The 18855-nt window shown below is 41.1% G+C and overlaps 1 protein-coding gene across 3 annotated transcripts in view; it reads right to left on the reverse strand.

Moving 5' to 3' along the window:
* Positions 1–11465: 11465 nt before the first annotated feature.
* Positions 11466–18855, reverse strand: part of nkd2b (NKD inhibitor of WNT signaling pathway 2b) — a 128483-nt gene continuing 121093 nt past the window's right edge. For all 3 annotated transcript variants that reach the window (XM_060850151.1, XM_060850150.1, XM_060850152.1), the window contains 2 exons: positions 18358–18485; positions 11466–13453 (listed from right to left, as the gene is read on the reverse strand). In XM_060850151.1, the coding sequence (XP_060706134.1) occupies positions 12888–13453; positions 18358–18485 (694 nt within the window). In that variant the 3' untranslated portion in view covers positions 11466–12887. The remainder of the gene's footprint in view (positions 13454–18357; positions 18486–18855) is intronic.

Consider the following 18855-nt stretch of genomic DNA (forward strand, 5'->3'; position numbering starts at 1 on the left):
AGGATATTATTGGCAATTTAGTGTGGCCAATTCACCTAACCTGCACACCTTTGGATTGTAAAGGAAACCCACACAGACACGGGGAGAATGTGCAAACTCCACATTGACAGTTGCCTGAGAGTGGGAGCGAACCCGGGTCCCTGGCGCTGTGAGGCAGCAGTGCTAACCACTGAACCACCCATTTCTTCAGAAGTATCCCTTTGTTGACAGCCCTAAAGGTTCAATACCTTTAGCCAGCTGAGTAGAGCTTGCATATCCTGCACCCTTCGCTACCATCACCAAAAAGCCAACTATTTAGCCTACCAGTCCCATAGAAGTGTGAGCATTTGAGCTGTTGCGTGGATCGGCTGAGTGCTGTAATGGTGTACTCTCATGCTGCGTTGCTTGCCCTAAAGAATCGTCGCTTTCCTCCTGAACCACCTCCTGGGGAATATTCCTCGAAGGACACAAATCAAAACTGTCAAGGCAAAAATGTTTTAAGGGATTCTTCTACATGCGTTCACAGTTCATGGGCTGCAATGTTGTTCTACAGTCTTTTTCTCCAGCAATTCAGTAAGCAATGAAATATGAATGAACATAATGTAATTTGTTGACTGGATAGAAGGACACCATTTACGAGGGTGAACTTTGAAGGAAAGGCATGACTTTGCATTAAAATGAAGGTGAGTGGGAGATCCAAGATGGTGGTAGTCTGAGTGGTCTGCTCTGCTGGATTCTGTGCCATACCCCTGGGCAAGTTGGATCTTTAACCGCACCCCCCCGCACCCCACCCCCCCTCACCAATCAGCCCCAGGAGAAAAAAGTACTTATTTAAACTTGCTGACCATTTGGAACTGCTGAAATCATGTGTGATAGCTTAAGGCCAGGATGAAATCAAATAAAGGTAAGGGGCCTAAAGGAGCACCTTTGGATCCAGCATTTACTCTCGGAGTTTGCCAAACTCCGAGAGTGGATTCAAGCAGCAGTTCAGCCACTATCAGCCACGCTGATAAAGCATGAGCAAGAAATCCAACTACTGGACCAAAGAATGGAGGCAGTGGAGGAGAGGACCACGGCATCGGAGACTGTGGCAGAGGTCTCGGGAGGAAAGATCCGAACACTGGAAGACCCGGTTCGGGTCCTTCAGGAACAAATTGATGACCTAGAAAATAAAAATAGAAGAAACATTTACGGATCGTGGGTCTTGAGGAAGGTGAGGACCTCGTCAGCTTCTTGTAAGGGTGGCTCCCGAAGTTCCTGGGGCTGGATTTGGAGTCGGGTTGGTTAGCTTGGAGCGGGCCCATTGGGTTGCAATGTGCAGGTCCAGGCCAGACACACACCCCTGCACGGTCCTAATTCTGCTCCTGCATTATAAAGGAAAACAATTAACAGTTGAAACAACAAGAAGACTGGGAAGGAATTCATAAGTTTCAATGTACAAAGGCTCAAGGATGATGTTTTTTCAGGACTTTTCAGGAGCCCTAATTAAAAGAAGGACATTTGATGAAGTCAAGAAAGAATTAAAGGACCTGAACATTCAATACTCCTTGAGGTTCCCGGCCGTGTTGCATTTCACATATGGGGAGATGATATATAACTTTGACTCCACAGAACTGGCGAAGGACTTTGTGAAGTCTTTGAGTTGAAGGACCTGAGTCAGGGTGGGAGGGGAGGGGGATTTATTGTGGACAATGGTATGGGTTTTTTTATTTCCTCTTTTTTTTAACTTCTCTCTCTCCTTTTTTTGTGGTTATTGGTTTTATATGGATAGCATTGTTGTAAAATTGAAAACAGGAATTACTTTATATATCGGTCAGTTGGGTATTATCTAGGGCTCTTTTTCTAACTGCTGTCCTTTTGAATTTTTTATTGGGAGTGGCTATATCTATATCTGTGGTTAAGATGAGTGGGGCGGTGGGGGGGTGGGGCAGGGAGAGGTGGAATGGGCATCCATTGTTAGCTTTTAGAATGTAAATAACAGGTTTTCCTCATTTGTGAATTGCCTGGGCCAAGGGCGCAGCCTCAGCTTGGGGAAGTTACGATGGTAGTAAGGATTGGGAGGGGTGCCCCCTATGGGCAAGGGGGAAGATCTCAAGTGAATTGGGAGTTATTTGGGTGTTCATTTCAGTCAAATATAGTGATTTTCTTAGTTGTAATAGTTTTTATAGGAATAGTTTTTAGACTTCATAGTGTAAATGTCTTTGTAGCTCATCATGCCTCAGATAAGCTCCCTTCTCCTGGGAGCTGCCTTGGATGACCATGGCTCAGGTGGTGCACCTGGAATATAAAAGGGAGCCATTCTCCTATTAAAAGAAAGCAGGTGTTATCAAGCCTTAGGAACAAAAGTGTAGACATTGCCCTGCTGCAAATGACACATCTAACTGATAAGGAGCATCTGAAAAGGGGGGTTTTGACAGGGTGGTTTTTTTCATCCTTCAGCTCTAAGAGTGGCTATACTGGTAAGAAGGAACCTCCCCTTCCAGGTAACGGAATAGATTAAGGTTGGAGATTAAGGATGAACATGGACAGTTTATCATTCTTAAAGCCCTAATACATGGAGAAGAGTATAGCATCTTGAATGTACATTGTTCCAAGGCGCACCCTCTTAAATTTCTATTTGATGCAGTGGCTAAATTAATGAATCTTGTATGATTACAGGAGGGGATTTTAACTACCCAATAGATCCCAAGATTGACAGGATTGCAAGAGTATGCCCGCGCAGTCTAAGCAGTTGGTGGACATGTGTGAAGTGTTGGGACTAGTGGATGTGTGGAGGTACATCCACCTTAATGGAAAAGACTTTACGTTCTACTCCAACCTACACAAGTGCCATGTATGAATTGACATGTTTTTTTTATACCAGCTGATGGTTTGGACAGAACATTGGTGTGCAAAATTGGGAATGTATCTGTTTCGGATCTTGCACCAGTGTATCTAAATGTTAAAATCACAGGTAGTGGAATGGATGCACGTCATAGATCCATTTTTGTGAGGGGATAGCAAATTTGTTGAGTATATTAGAAGAGAGTTCAGGACCTTAAGGGATCAGCTCAGGTATGGCTAGTAATCTGGCAATACTTTGGGAGACTGCTAAGGCATATTTACGAGGCCTGATCATCTCGTAATTGACGACTAGAAGGAGGCAGAGGGAGGAGCAGCAATGGATGCTGGACGCCTGGCTGAAAGTCGCTGTGAAAATATATTATAATAGGCCATCATTGGTTAAGCTGCAGTGGGTCACAGCTCTCCAGGCTGCTCTCGACTCATTGTACACACACGTGGCTAAAAAAAGAGGTCTCATTTGCCAAACAATGACTGTTTGAATTTTGAGATAAGCCTAGTAGATATCTGACATATTTGACTAGGAGGAAGAAAGCTTCCCAATCTATTATGTCTATTAGGGAGAAGGCTGGTATGATCACCTGTGAGTTGGAGAAAATCAATGTTAGGTTTAGGGAATACTTTGCAGAGCTATATCAGTTGGAGGAGGGCAAGCACGGTACAATGGGAATGCAGTTCTTTTTTGAAAGTTTGGACACCCCCCTAGTATAAACATGGAACAGGCTTCCCTTTTGAATGCGCCTATAACGGTACAGGAAGTGCAGGAAGCAATAAGATATCTCCAGGCTGGCAAAGCACCGGGGCCAGATGGATTCCCAACTGAATCCTATAAGGAATTCATAAGCATGTCAGTGGAGCCACTTCTGGTGATGTATAACTATTCGTACTCACATCTGCCACCTTCTCTTAGGGAGGCTAATATCTCTCCCATTTCAAAGAAGGGGAAAGACCCTGAAGAATGTGCTTGATATAGACCGATTTCACTGTTGAATGTAGATTTCAAAATTCTACCCAAGATGCTGGCTCTGAGGTTGGAGAAGGTCCTGCTCCGTATCATAAAAGAAAACCAGATGGTTTTGTAAGGGTCGTAGCTTCTCCAACAATATCAGAAGGGTACGGAGCATAGTGCAGGTATATCAGCAAAGATTGATCCTGGGTTTGGTGGCCTCCCTCGATGCAGAAAAGGTGTTTGATCGGATAGAATGGCTGTATCTGTTTGGGGTCCGAGAGCACTTTGGCTTGGGGGGATCCTTTGCCGGATGGGTTGCAGTATTGTATGATGACCCTAAAGCGGCAGTCATTACAAATGGTACTAAGTCAGATAACTTTAACACGGGGAGAGGTAGTTGATAGGGGTGTCCTCTCTCACCACTGTTATTTATCTTGGCAATTGAGCCATTAGCTGAAGCTATCAGGATGGATCCTGAAATAGTAGCACCAAGGGTGGGAATGGGGGAAGGATCACCCTCCATGCTGACGACGTCCTTTTGGTTTTGGCCAATCCAGAGAAGTCTGTTCCTCGACTGATTCAAATAATTAATTCATACGGTGATTTCTCGGGCTACAGGATCAACTTTACAAAATCGGACGCCAAGCCGGGAGGGGGATTAGTGGAGGTGCCTCATCTGAAGGATGGAATGCAGTTCCCGTTTAGATGGTCGTCAAAAGTTGTTTTGTATTTGGGAATTTTTATTAGCCCTTCCTTCCACCAGCTGTATTAAGCTAACTATGTACAACTACTTGAGAGGATAAAATAGGATTTGCAGTGGTGGCAGGGGTTACCATTATCATGGTTGGGCCGAATAGCTCTGATTAAAATTAATGTTCTTCCCTGCCTGCCGTACCCCAGGAGAATGCTCCCGTTGTTGTTACCTGGACAAGTGTTATGGAGGCTCAATGTAGTGAAATAGTATTCAATTTAAGTTATTTCAATTTAATTTTAGTGTTTATTTGATATGTCTGTAGTTTAGTTTAAGTTAAATAAATACGTTGTTCTGGTAAAATAGTAGGTCATTCATTAATAATAGTACTGCGTTATGGTTTTGTTGAAATGCCTCTATTTTTATGTTTTGATGGTGTTAATGTTTTTTGTATATAGATGTTTTGTAAAAGATTTTAAAAAGTTTTCAATAATAATATTTTAATAAAAAGATGAAGGTGAGCGTCAGTACTGGATAGTCAGTTGGGAATGAGTGTATTTCCAACTTAAGTTGGGGTAACGAGAGTAATATGTAAGAAGACAGAGTGATAGCATGATGTGATGCGATATAATGCATACCATGGGATATCGCTGGAGGTTTCATTTTACGTGGCATCGGCATTCAAATCCTACCACGGCAGGTGGTGAAATTTGAATTCAATAAAAGTCTGGAACTAAAACCTCGCCTAATGATAATCACGTAAACATTGTTGTAAGAACCCATCTGGTTCATTAATGGTGTTTAGGGAAGGAAATCTGTTATTCTTACCTGGTCTGGCCTAATCATGACTTCAGACCCACAATAATGTGGTTGCCACTTGGCAATTAGGAAAGAGCAATAAATGCTTGCCCAGCCAGTGATGCTCATATCCCACTCAGGAATAAAACAACTCACCAATGTCCTGATCAGGTCATTAAACAGTTTTTTATACCAAACCCAGGCCCATAGCCCTCTGCTCATCCCCAGCCATGCCATCTTACTTTCAGTGATAGCCTTTTCTCTCCTGTCGATAGGAAATATTATCATCTTATGGATCTTTGTATCCACAGTATTAGATCCAGGAAGACATCAGGAGAATAAGGCCACTGGTATGTTTGGACACCATTTTCACATTCACAGTGTTTCTCCACCTCTGCAGTTTCTCAATTGTCATCCTTGCATTGCCTCTTTAAACACTGAAGTGGCAATACACTCCTGTAGGTCATCATCCTGTCTATTCAAGCTATATGGTCACAGTGGAAGTTACGTTAAAAAAATGAAAATAAAATGGTTGGGTTTAAAAAGTCATTGACACACACCTCTGTTAAAATTGTGTTCCAACAAGCTGGTATGGAAGCTGGTATATAAATTACGGTGGTGCTGTGATGTGGGGCAGGGGAGGGGGCAGAATGAAGAGAAACAGGGTTATGTATTGGTTTGACTACGATAGGAGACCTGAGGGTTCCTGTGACACAGTAGTAGTGTTTGTACCTCTGAAACAGGAGACCCAAGTTCAAGTTCTACCTGCTCTCGAGGTATGTAATAACGTCTCTGAGTAGGTTGATTAGAAGATTTCGACAAGATCTGAAAGCTCAAAATGAATTGCCATAGCTCCACATAGGCAGTCCCTGCCTTAAAAATTCAACCAAGATAATGCAACGGCTAGATACCATGTAGAGGCGTGCAATAAAAAATCTTGTATTTAATCAACCTTTCAAGGAATACATTGCTTCCATCTATTGTTAAGTTTACCTCGACTAAAAGCCGTCTTTTCACATCTTTGTTCAAAATGCTTTATCAATCTGAATTTCTTTTATCTCCCCATTGACACCTCCTTTTTTCCTGCACCTGGAATATTATGAGATCTGTCAATGGGCCAAATGGCCTTTGCTGGTCTCCTTGGAGGAAAACACCTTGATGTTCATCATAAATTAGGTGGATGCAGATTGTCAGCAGTGTGATTGCTGTAATTTATTACATCTAAAACTCAGGTTTTCCAAATAAACCACAGGGAGCCTTTTTAGGAAGGCTTTTGGATACACTCTGGGTGGGCCCACCAAATTAAAAATAAATGTATTTTATGTGTTTAATTTCAATCTACATATCCTGTTATTGGCCCACTGTGTAAAAACAATAGGAACATGAGAAGACTTCTGAAAACTAATTAAAGTCTGCAGCACAGAGAATCAAGTCACTGAGCCCACGAATGTCTCTCTGATTCTTCACTGGAGATTTCCGAAATTGCTCTCTGCTTCAGATATTTACCCAACTTTTTAAAAAACTGCAAGTGCCCCATTCACTTCATTGTTGCCAGGTATTGCATGCTCCAATACTCATTGCATCTGGTGTGCTCTCCACACTTTCTCTTGTTGTGACAATTTTAAAATAGAGACATGGTGCCACTCATTTCCCAATCAGAGTAAATGCTGTTGCGTTTGAGATTGGGATCTTGGGACAAATTGCTATCTTGCAGCTTGTAGCAAAAAAAACTCTTAAATTCCAATACAATAAGCTAAAAGAGAAATAAATTAAAGAAATAAATGTGATGGCTTGAGGTATTAGCCTTTGTTGCGCCTTCAACTTATGGGTACAAGCCCCACCCCAGCAAGTAATCCTTCAACAAGTCCAGATTTTATCCTTCTCGCAGAGTGCTTTGGGGAACACCTCCGGGACACCTGCACCAATCAATCCTACCACCCCACGGCCGAACTCCCCCTCCCCTTGACTCTGCCGAGGACATGCAGGTCCTGGGCCTCCTCCACCGTCACTCCCTCACCACCCGGTGCCTGAAGGAAGAACACCTCATCTTCCACCTCGGCACACTTCAACTCCAGGGCATCAATGTGGACTTCACCAGTTTCCTTATTCCCCCTCCCCCCACCTTACCCAAGTTCCAACCTTCCAGCTCAGTGCCATCCTCATGAACTGTCCTACCTGCCAATCTTCCTTCCCACCTGTCTATTCCACCTCTTCTCCGACCTATCACCTTCATCCCCACCTCCATCCACCTATTGCGCTCTTAGCTACCTTCTCCCCAGCCCCACCACCCATCCATTTATCTCTCCACCCTGGAAGCTCCCTACCTCATTCCTTTTGCCCGAAATGTTGACTTTCCTGCTCCTTGGATGCTGCCTGACCTGCTGTGCTTTTCCAGCACCACTCTAATCTTGACCTAGATTTGGTCAGTACTAAGGGGATGCAGCATTGTTGGAAGTGCTGTCTTTCAGATTTGACATCAAACTCTGAAATGGCTAATGAAGATCTTATGCACTAGTTGAAGAAGAGTAGGGGACTTGCCTCAAAGCCTGTATCTGTATTTAACCCATAACTAAAATGGATCTTAAAATTGCATTTGCTGATTGCCTTATTTTTGTCTGTGGAATCTTGAGCACAATTGGAAATTGTAAAGATTTACTAGATCCTTGATGGCAGCAATGGAAATGGGTTGGGTCGATAGGGGCTAGTAAGATAACAGTGAGCTAACCAAGATGGTGCCCTAATAGATTTCCATTAAAAGGTTGTCGTGGTCTGAGAGGTAGATCAGCTTTCCATTCCAAGGGGGTTAGCAGCCTACTTGTGTATCCAAAGACTCTATTTAAGGGCCATTTTATGGAACAAATGGAACTTGATCAATACTGGGGCGACATTGTAACCTAAGAGAAGGTCATCAGCTTAATGGAAGCAACCTTCCAGGGACCAGTATTACTTTGGCTTGAAGTGGGATCTGCAAGTAGAAGGATAACCTTCGTGACACTGCCACGTCCTTTTTCCCTAGAAAATCTTTTCCTCTTTGACCATCAGCCCCCAAATGTTTTATTGTTAATTCACTCCCTCAGAGGGGCAGCCTAGCTGCCTCAGCAGTGCCCACCACCTCCCTGTGATACAGTTGCTGATTCAGAAAACCAGCAGTTCTGTGTAGCAATAGCATCAGCAGCTCATTTGTCATCTTTAATTGGATGGTGGCACTGTATGTGGTTTTCTTACAGTTAAATTGCAAGAGCCACTTTCTGAACCAACTTTCCTACCTGCCAAAGCTAGAGTTTTGAAGCTAGTGCCACAAGTTACCTCTGCATTTCTTCATATAATTTTAATGACTCCCTCAAAGCTGTGATGTGATGTGTTTTGGGATGACCAGCAATTCTCAAAGGCACTACATAAATGCAAATTCTGTCCTTTTATTCCAGGTTTTCAATGCTCATTTTCAAGAACAACAGAGGAAATCTAATTTCTCAGTATCTGCCTTTCCAGTCACTATCCATCTTCAGACAACTCAGCATGGCAACCCATAATCATGAGGCCCATTTAACCTCAATCTCTTAGGTGCTTAGAACAAATACAAAACCTCAATAAAGTACTACCAAGTCATAACGTTTTACAGCATGGAAACAGACACTTCAGTCTAACCCATCCATGCCAACCAGATATCCTAAATTAATCTAGTCGCATTTACCAGCATTTGGCCCACATCCCTCTAAACTCTTCCTATTACATACCCATCCAAGTGCCTTTTAAATGTTGTTTTAGTACCAGCCTCCACTACTTCCTCTAGCAGCTCATTCTATACATGCACCACCCTCTGCATGAAAAAGTTGCCCCTCAGGTCCCTTTTAAATCTTGCCCCTCTCACCTTAAACCTGTGCCCTTGAGTTTTGGACTCCTCTATCCTGAGGAAAAGACTTTGGAAATTCATCCTATCCAAGCCCTTCATGATCTTATAAATCTCTATAAGGTCACCCCTCAACCTCAGATGCTCCAGGGAAAATAACCTTAGCCTATTCAGCCTCTCCCCCATAGTTCAAACCCTACAACTCCAGCAACATCCTTGTAAATCTTTTCTGCACTCTTTCAAGTTTCAGAACATATTTCCAAAGCAGGGAGACCAGAATTGAATGCACTATTCCAAAAGTGGCCTAACCAATATCCAATACAGCCACAACATGATATCCCAACTCCTATACGCAATGCACTGGCCGATAAATAAAAAACTGTTCCAAATGCTTTCTTTCCTAGCTTCTTACTTCACTTTCATGATTTGATGCATTTACTTTGCTGCTAAAATTCACACATATCCATTACACAATAATTAATTAATATTACTTGGAAAATTACAACCAAACAAAACAAGGAAACAGAAAGAGCTATCTACTGAATGTGAGTTTCTTTCATTGTCCTCATGTCTGAAAAGTTATTAAATAGAGTTGTAACTAGGGAAAGTGTAATTTTGCAAACAGATGATCATGAATACACTACAACTTTTAGAATAGGAGGAAATGTACAAATTATTAATTTAAGATGGGCACAAAGTCATTAACAAGGCAAAGCAATTATATTTCTGACATGAAGACTAATGGCAAATAGGACAATTAATTGAAGATGTTCTAACTCTGGTGAACCTACCCCTCAACATTCTGTTTTCCCAAAACCTTCCAACAATCATTCCTCTTTGCCAGTCAATCTCTCTCTCATGTCCAAAACACCAATACCACCCAATCAGCTCCTGAGACTTCATGGTCTCTTTCCTAAAGCTTCTGCAGCCGTGCCTCCCTCTCTCTGTGTTTCTTCATCACTCCCTTTCTAATTTGCTTGTTTGGCTTGTTTTTCTTTTTATCCATCCATGTCTGAGATTTTAAATTCTTTTAATTCATCTTCCATTTTACCAAAAACTTCTGCAAAGCAAAGTTTTGACTTTTTATATTTGTAAATGTTATTTAGTTTAGAACGGAAATTCAAATGTGAGACTAGAATTCAAATTTGACATTAGATGTGTTTTTAAAATGTGTTTTACTATTAGGAGTATGATAGTAGTTGTTAAAATAAGAATAATATGGAGGACTTAAAGCTAAAGCCTAATGGTAATTTGTGAATGTGAACTCCGTTTTACGACAAGTTTAGAACAAAGCTAGCATCAGTGGAAGTGACTATGAAGCTATGGAGTTGTAATAAATGTCTAACTTGTTCACTAACATCATTTGGGGAAAGATACTTTGTTATGATCTCATCTGGCTTACGCTAATCCAGTCCCATAATAAAAAGGTTGACTCTTAATTGCACTTGAAAGTCAATTAAGTCATATGAAACTGCTGTGGGAAATGGAGTATGACAACACCATCTTGAAAATTAATTTTTAAAAATCCATACAAGAATAGATCTCCTGAAAGTGATACTGTGCTATAAAGTAAGCAATCCACAAGTTTTCAACAAATAAAACCCAAGTTGCCCTGAAACCAGATCATGAAATCTTTGTGCATCTCCAGTATGAATATCATTTTAGTGTTGTTAAGTTTTGACAGCGTTGAGTTTATTTCACATATTTTCAACAAACAAAAATAAAATTGAATGGATTTTGTGTAGTTCACTTACTCTAAATTATCAAAGTAAAAGAATAGGAGTTTGTAGAACTATATAGAACTTTTCATCTGGATGTTCAACAGCTTTTATATGCAACTAAAAGTTTCCGAAGTGTTGTAGGAAAAGCAGCGTCCAGTTTTAAAGCAGGTAACTCCCATAAACAGCATTTGGGACCATTAAAACTTATTAGATAATGTTTGTCTGATATGCATATTGAGGAATAAATACTGGTCAGGATCTCAGAAGATCTTTCCTTATAGTTTTCAAAATAGTACCATGGGATCATTCATATGCAATTCAGTGGAAATTTAAAACTTGAGTTTAAGATCACATTCAGAAGATGGCAACTCCAACAATGCAGCTGTTCCCAAATCCTGCAATGGAAGTATCTGCCTACATTTTGCCTCAAATGTTTGGAGCTGGACTTGAACCCATAAGTTTCAGACTTAGAGACAAGAGTTCTCCCATGGACCAAATTGACAATATCACAGTTGAGGAAGAAAACAGAAATGTTTGCCAAGTTCATTAAGGGTTCTGGCAACACTTTTTAAAAAACTTCAAATGAAAACAGATTGCGTACTGTTAAATAAATAATACATTTAATTAAGTTCATGTACAATACTATATAAAAAAATCGCAGTGAAATCCAATAAGGTAGAACTATTATGAAAGGCATTTTTCTTTACAAAAATATCGCTACAATATGGTATGGCTACTTTTGATAACATATCTAGGAGAATACCGTCAACATAATATGGGGGAAATCCACACAAAACTGGAATGTAAGAAAAGTAATACAGTAACATATTCCTTTTGACACTGGCATCAATTCTGAGGAAGTATTGACAATAACTTTGATCCAGAGCTGTGTCAGCAAAAGCACAGAAGTCTTCTGGCAAAGATACAACATAATGCAGTTTTGTATGAGTTTACAGCGGGATTCTGACATTTTGTATAAGATGCAAAATTATCTTTGTAGGAATTGTTTTGCTTTGTATTGTTCAGTTTCTGGAGTACACAGCCCAGTCTTCTGGCACTACAACTTTTCCAATGGTTTTTGTTAATAATAATAAGTTTAAAAAAAACATTAGTAGTTGCAGGGGTGAAAAAATTGTGGAGAGACACAGTACACATAAGAAAAACAAGGGTTTTTTTCTTCCTTAATGAAAATGTCTTTCCTATGAAGATGGGCACCTATCAATGACATCAGCATGAATGGCAGAAAGCAAAGAGGATATAGGTAAAAAAATTTTTAAAAATCTCAATATATGAATAAATTATATTTTAAAATGATTACTATGTGTTACATTCATCCTCATGGTGTTAACAATACATGCTGACAGACTGCTCGCTATCAGTTCATATCACAATACACTTCATAATTGTACCTACAGTAAAGGCAATCTTGTTTTGACAGAGGAAGTCCACTCTTAGATGGCTTGTGGAATGAGCTTAGGGTTCCTATTCAAGATGGTTTGTCTTAGTAGCTCAGATCCACAGTACCACAGAGCACATGTGTAGAATGCACGTTCAGTCCAGTATAAATATTAGTTCCATTGAGCTGATAAAAAAAACATAATAAATTCTGATGTTCATATTTTTTATGCAGCAGAGTAATGGCAGTGGTGTCTCAAATTTTCATAGATTTTTGTTTAGATCACTAGTTAATAAAAAAGGTATAAAGTAGGTCTGCATTTCGCGGTGAGCAGTCTTGCACTGTAGCCAAGAAACCGCACATCTCACCTTAGTCCCACAGACAGAAGTGAGAAGATAAGAAAGTGATTATTAACCCTAAAAAGACGTGCACACATATCAATCCAAACTGAAAAAATAAACAACTTATCGGGAGAAAAATTGCAACTTATGGAGCTGACATGGGTTTTGAAGCTTATTTGTTCCCAACTGTTGCTCGCACAGGTCTGAACTTCAGTTGAAAAATGGCCATCGACACAGTGCAGGAAACAGAGTTATCACAGAGACGGGAAAAGTCCTGCCCTAAATACGGAACTTTTATTCTTCTTTCTGGTAGTAGTCAGCTCCTCATGATTGGTGGTAATGATGGTAATGATGGTGATGGTGGTGTTCATGGTGGTGATGGTGTTCATGTCTTTGAACCACGGGCATGACATAGCCATCACTTGACATAACTGGTGGCAGATCCCGTACAAATTCTTGCTCCAGTGCCGGCAGCTGAACATGGGCTGTCTTCATTGGTGAGTGGTTCTCTTTTATTCGTTGCCTGTACTTTTTATGGCTGTGTAGTTGCGGCTGCTGAAGGTGGTGATGGTCGTGCCCTGGGTGGTTGGGCTGCGAGTGGTAGTGTAGGCCTTTCGCGTTCTTGTTTCCACCGCTGCTCTGACCTGGCACAATGGGAGCTTTGCCAGCTCCTTTGGAGGACTTGCCCACTGGCTTCTCTTGGCATTTCAGCCTCTGGTGTGCTTCACCCAACCGGAGCTCTCCCATGCTTGTAGGAGAGGGCTGGTCCAGCAGGAGCTGGGATCGACGGTGGTGGTTGCTGTGGGCCTCGGATTCCTGGGATCGTGACCTGTTCTGGGATTGAGTGCTTTTCCCATGGTGCTCTTGCCGGGTCTGCAATGGCGGGGATCCTGACAGAGATAAAGGGAGACAAAACCAGTGTCAACAGAATGAGATGAGCAGAGGAACACAGACAATGCAGCAATTTCAGCAGATGATCATTTTGAGAAAACCAAGGCCTAGGGTGGGATATTGGCTCAGTGGTTAGCACTGCTGCCTCACAGCACTAGGGGCTTGAGTTTGATTCCAGCTTCAGGCGACTGTCTGTATGGAGTTTACATGTTCTCCCTGTGGCAGCGTGGGTTTCCTCTGGTTGCTCCGGTTTCCTCCCACAGACCAAAGATGGACCAGTTAGGTGGATTATCCATGCTAAATTGCCCATTGTGTCCAGGGATGTGTAGGTTCGTAGGGCTGACCATGGGAAATGCAGGGTTACTGGGATAGGGTAGAGGGGCTGGGATGCTCTTAGTAGGGTTAGGGTGGACTTGATGGGCTGTATGGCTTCTTTTTGTACTGTAGGGATTACTAGAAATCTTTAAAATCGATGGTTGGTTTGATACATTGATGCTCTTATGTCCAAAGTTAGATTGTTTCCCAACAGGTTAAATAAAGTATTTTAAAGAATTTCTTTGCCCAGCCGAGTGAAAATGTTGAATTCACTACCAGATAGTTATTGCTGAAGCAGAATAATATTGATCCATTTAAAGAGGAGAATACCAGTACTCATGGGTGATGAGCAAGTTTGGCCCCAAAATGACCCCAGATTAAATTCAATTATAGGGTCACTGACTTTTCTCTGGTCATCCCATCAGTAATAAATGTAGGAGACAAACAGACTGGAGGACCAGTCAGGAGTTTGGAAAGTCAGCAGTGGCAGTAAGTCACAAGTAGAGCCCTTGACCAGCTTTAGGGGCATCTTGCAAGGTGAGGGGTGGTGATGGAGGGGATCCTTTGATAGGGAGAAGGAACCTGTATGAGGTGTGAGGTGGTGGCAAAGATTGGACGGGGTGAAACAACAATGGTGGAGGTGGGATAAGGGGGAGATGAGGTGCTGGAAGGGTTTTGGGCAGGGGGTTCAGAAAAGAGGCTGAACAAGGGATACAACAGTGATGGGGTACTGGAGGGAGTTTGAAAGAGTTGTGGGGCAGGGAGAATTTATCTGAACAGTATCGGGGACAAAAAGGAGGCAAGAGGTGTGGGGTGGGGAGACAAAGAAGGATGCAAGTGTATCGGGAGAGAGAAAAGTCTGAAAGGAGAGAGAACAGTTTTAACCCAATCGACAAACAAATTATCAGCTAAATAGGAGCTAGGATAACCTGATACCACTGTAACAATTAATTCTTTGAAAACGACTGTGATATCTCTAACTAAGACTGCATACGTTCAACAACTACTAGATGAGGAAAACAATGTAGTGGATACTATCACAATGAACACTGCAACAATTTTTAAATTTAAATTTGAGATTTAGGTCTGAGGCATTAAAATGCATAACAATTAAAAGAAGGTCCAGTTTTGTGTATATGCAAAGTAAGCACTACAGCTGTGACCTCAACCAGATTAAGGAAGGTGTGTTCAGGGCGACATTTGCATGGATAAAAGTGTGTATGTTGAAAAAAAACCTTTGGTGACAAAATTATGCATATTGTTTTGTGCAAAATGACATATTGCCGTATCTTGGAATGAATCTGCTCCTGTTGTGGTCGTAGTTTTAACAAGTTGGTAATTATTGAGGATGTGGATGAATTCTAATACTGTTTTGAAGAGTGAGCAAATTTAACCATATGTCAACACAAATACAGATGGCATTATTTACAAAGAGACTGTTTCACCTAAGAAGTGAATTAGTGAGAAGAGAAAAGCAGTGCCCGAAAGCAACAAAGCAGCCATCAAGAAAATTGCAAATGGAGTGCTTGAAAAAAAAGTAATTTGACATTGGATAAAATGCACAGGAAATGAAGTGAGAGAGTTATATGTATATGACATAAAACTGAAAGAAGTGTGGATGCTGTAAATCAGAAACAAAAATAGTAATTACTGGGAAAGCTGACCAGGTCTGGCAAGATCCATGAAGAAAAATCAGAGTTAACGTTTCAGGTTGAGTGACCCTTCCTCAGAAGGACATAATGGGAGGAGGCAATTAGAATGGGAGAAGACTTCTGTGCAGCGTACATACAGATCATTTTGCTACAACACACGTTTCCTTAATGCAAATTTGCTGTAATGTGATTGATGAACTGGGGACAGTTTCTAAAGCCCGAACTTTCAAAACATGTGCTGCTGGCTGTAACGCGATTACATCACCAACACTTTACGTGCTGTTTCTAAAGCGTAATTTTTCTATAACACGGGGTTGTACAAGAACTCAAGCATCACATTATAGAGGAATTATCTGTACACAGACAAGTTGGAAGCAATGGCAGTTTTGCTATTATGAATTCTAAGTAATGCAATTACACTTAATACAATAACTTTAACTTGAATTACAAATATATCTTTGCTTTCAGACACAGGTCAAGTGTCCCTTTGCTACATTTCCTCTTGGACTGAGAAAAGATGAAAACAGTGGCTACTGCCCCATTGCAGGAATTCGTTTTGCATCGATCAGCATGTGAAGAACAGCCCTGTGCCAGTCACTCCAAATTACATAGCCCACTTTTCCAGGATTCAAGGTCAAGCTTTTAAGTGTTCCCTAGAGTTCTGCTGTTATGCTGTGCCTTGGGGCGGTTAATTTATCGTCGAGTGTGAATGAAATTTGGCCTCCGTCCAAGCCCTCTGTGTATTTGTACAGGAGATAAGTTCCTGCATTTGTGTGGATCATGTAGTGCTGGGTACAGGCAGCAGTCCAATTTGGCAGTGTCACTGCCCTACTTTGATCTGTAAAGGAAATCACTTCTTAACCCCATCAGTGCCAAAATCACATGGGAGCCCACAAAACGCCAGAACACTGCTAAGTTGTCCATGAAGACTGGATTTGTCCCAAACCAGCTGCTGTTTCAGCAGACTTCATTAATACTACATACCCCGAACTTATATTAGTTCCACATGGATGATTTCAGTCAACCAATCCCTTTAGTTCACTTAATTGAGGAACTCATTATTTTAGAGATGTCCATTAGAAATTAATGACTAGCCACAGATGTTACTGTGGCAATATCATTTCAACCACAGGCACTCAAGCCAATAAAACATATCTTAAGCACCATAAAGGGAAATGTACCCAACATAGGGGTACTTATTCAACAATCAGTAACCAAGTAAAGGGCATCTATATCTATTTTAAGTTATCACTTTTCATCTCACCACTTATCAACAAACACTCAGTAAAGGTAAAGTTTGCATCCATACGTTGTGTGAATCGTTTGAGACTCTATGGCCAACAGTTACATTAATTAAAGAAGAGGTACGACAGATGGTGGAGAACCAAAAATGCTGGAGAAACTCAACACCTCTGGCAGCAACTGTGAAGAGAAATCAAGTTAATGGTTTGAGTTCAATACAATTGCTTTGGTATGAAGAAGTCACGTTGGACTCTAAATATAAACTCAGTTTCTCTTTCTCCACAGATGCAGCCAGTCCTGCTGAGTATCTCTAGCACTTACTATTTTTATTTCAGTGTCTATCACTTACTTTTTATTTACTGCGCTGAAATGCAATCAGCCATGTCTGAATTTCCAGTTTGCCAAATGAAGCTTGTGGCTAATATACTTGATGACAAAGGACCACTTGAAATTAGTTTAGCTGTCTGTAATCTTAACTACAAAGACATTGATTTGACCTGCAAAGTTATCTTATCAGTAATGACAAGACTGTTTAGTCAAGCCGTAGAGCAGATTATTCAAACGTATTCTTTCAATTTTGAAATGGGATTTACAAGGCTAGATTGATGGGACGATATCTAGATGAAGTGAAGTTAGATGATTTTAAAAACTGCCCAATGGGGCAGGAGGCAGGGAAAAATAGAGAGACAGTAGTGGGAAAGCAGTCTATATCTGTGTTACTCATAATTGGCAAACTCACTCAAGAACCAGAGCTGAAAATGTGTTGTTGGAAAAGTGCAGCAACGCATTTTCAGCTCTGATCTCCAGCATCTGCAGTCCTCACTTTCTCCTCACTCAAGAACCACACAAGCATGCGTAAAATAAATGTTTTTCCAAGCCTCTGGCTGATTCTCAACAGTTATCTTGCATCACAAACAACCTGCAAAGGTTTGACACATGTGCCTCCCTGACCAATTAAGAGAGAAGAAGTCTCTCAACACCCCCTCAAAAATATGGTCATGTAGAAATAAACTGAAGAGCAATCTGTGCCATTTTACTTGGGAGTAAATGTCATTTAATGTATTTGGAGTTTACATTTGAGTTCCAAGTTGGGGAAGGAAGGTAAGGAAGAGCATGAATGGGGGAAGGGTTCAATCAATAACTACCTATAGCACGACGTGATCAGTAAAATATAGCTGGGCTTTATAGGTTCTTCCATTTACAACTGTCCCAGTTCCTCATACTACAGGAGGTAACTTTAATTCTTATTGGTTTTATTCAGCTAGCAAAGAGAGCTTGTTCTCGACACAGAGCACAAAAGTAAGGTGGTTATGCTAATTTTTGATCAAGCATTGGTTAGGCAGGCCTCACCTGGAACGAAGGTGGTGAAGCTTTGAAGGAGGTGAAGTGGAGATGTCCCAGAGTGACAATAGGGGAGAAGGACTTCCATGAAGAGATCACAGAAGCTATAGTGGACAAAGTAGAGGGCAAATTTAATGGAGACATTCAAAATTACGAGGACGTTTTGATTGGAGAGGTGGAGAAACAGTGATTCCATTACCTAATGGGATAATTATAAGTGGCAGCAGATTTGACATGATTAGCAGACCAAATTATGGGGGACGGGAAGGAAAATATCTTTGTGCAGTGAGCTGCTATCATTTGGAATATGCTTTTCCAATCATGCTAAAGTAGTGACCGTTTTATTCATTTACCTGGTCCAAATTTGGATGTGTAGTTCTCTATGCCAGCCAAGTCCAAGTAATGGTTTCTTCTCTCTGTGTTTTCATCTACACAGTAATGCTCACGAACACTTGAATGCTGCTGGTCACAGTTGTACCTTCTGCAAGAAAATAACCCATTTCAAAATTATTTTTGACTCATTCCAACATGTTAACAGCTCTTGATGCGAGCTCAAAAGGTTTGGTACTCACTGAGTTGAACTCGAGACCAGTCTCCTCAACACAAGGTCAAATTCTTGACCTGGAGCAAGGTCTGATTTAATTTCAAAGTCTCTTTCACTCTCCCCTTTATTTAATTGAACCTTAACCTTGCAGACTTCCAGCTTATCTACATCCCTTAAAGTCTGCCACAGTAAAGGCACTCGTAACCTTGGTAATTTTAATTAACAATAAAGCCTCTTCAAAATACACACAGTAAATGGGTGATGAAAAAAAAACTTCTTACATTTAAAAAAGTGCAAGTCTAGAATC

Source organism: Hemiscyllium ocellatum, chromosome 34, assembly GCF_020745735.1.
Source record: "Hemiscyllium ocellatum isolate sHemOce1 chromosome 34, sHemOce1.pat.X.cur, whole genome shotgun sequence".
Lineage (NCBI taxonomy): Eukaryota > Metazoa > Chordata > Chondrichthyes > Orectolobiformes > Hemiscylliidae > Hemiscyllium > Hemiscyllium ocellatum.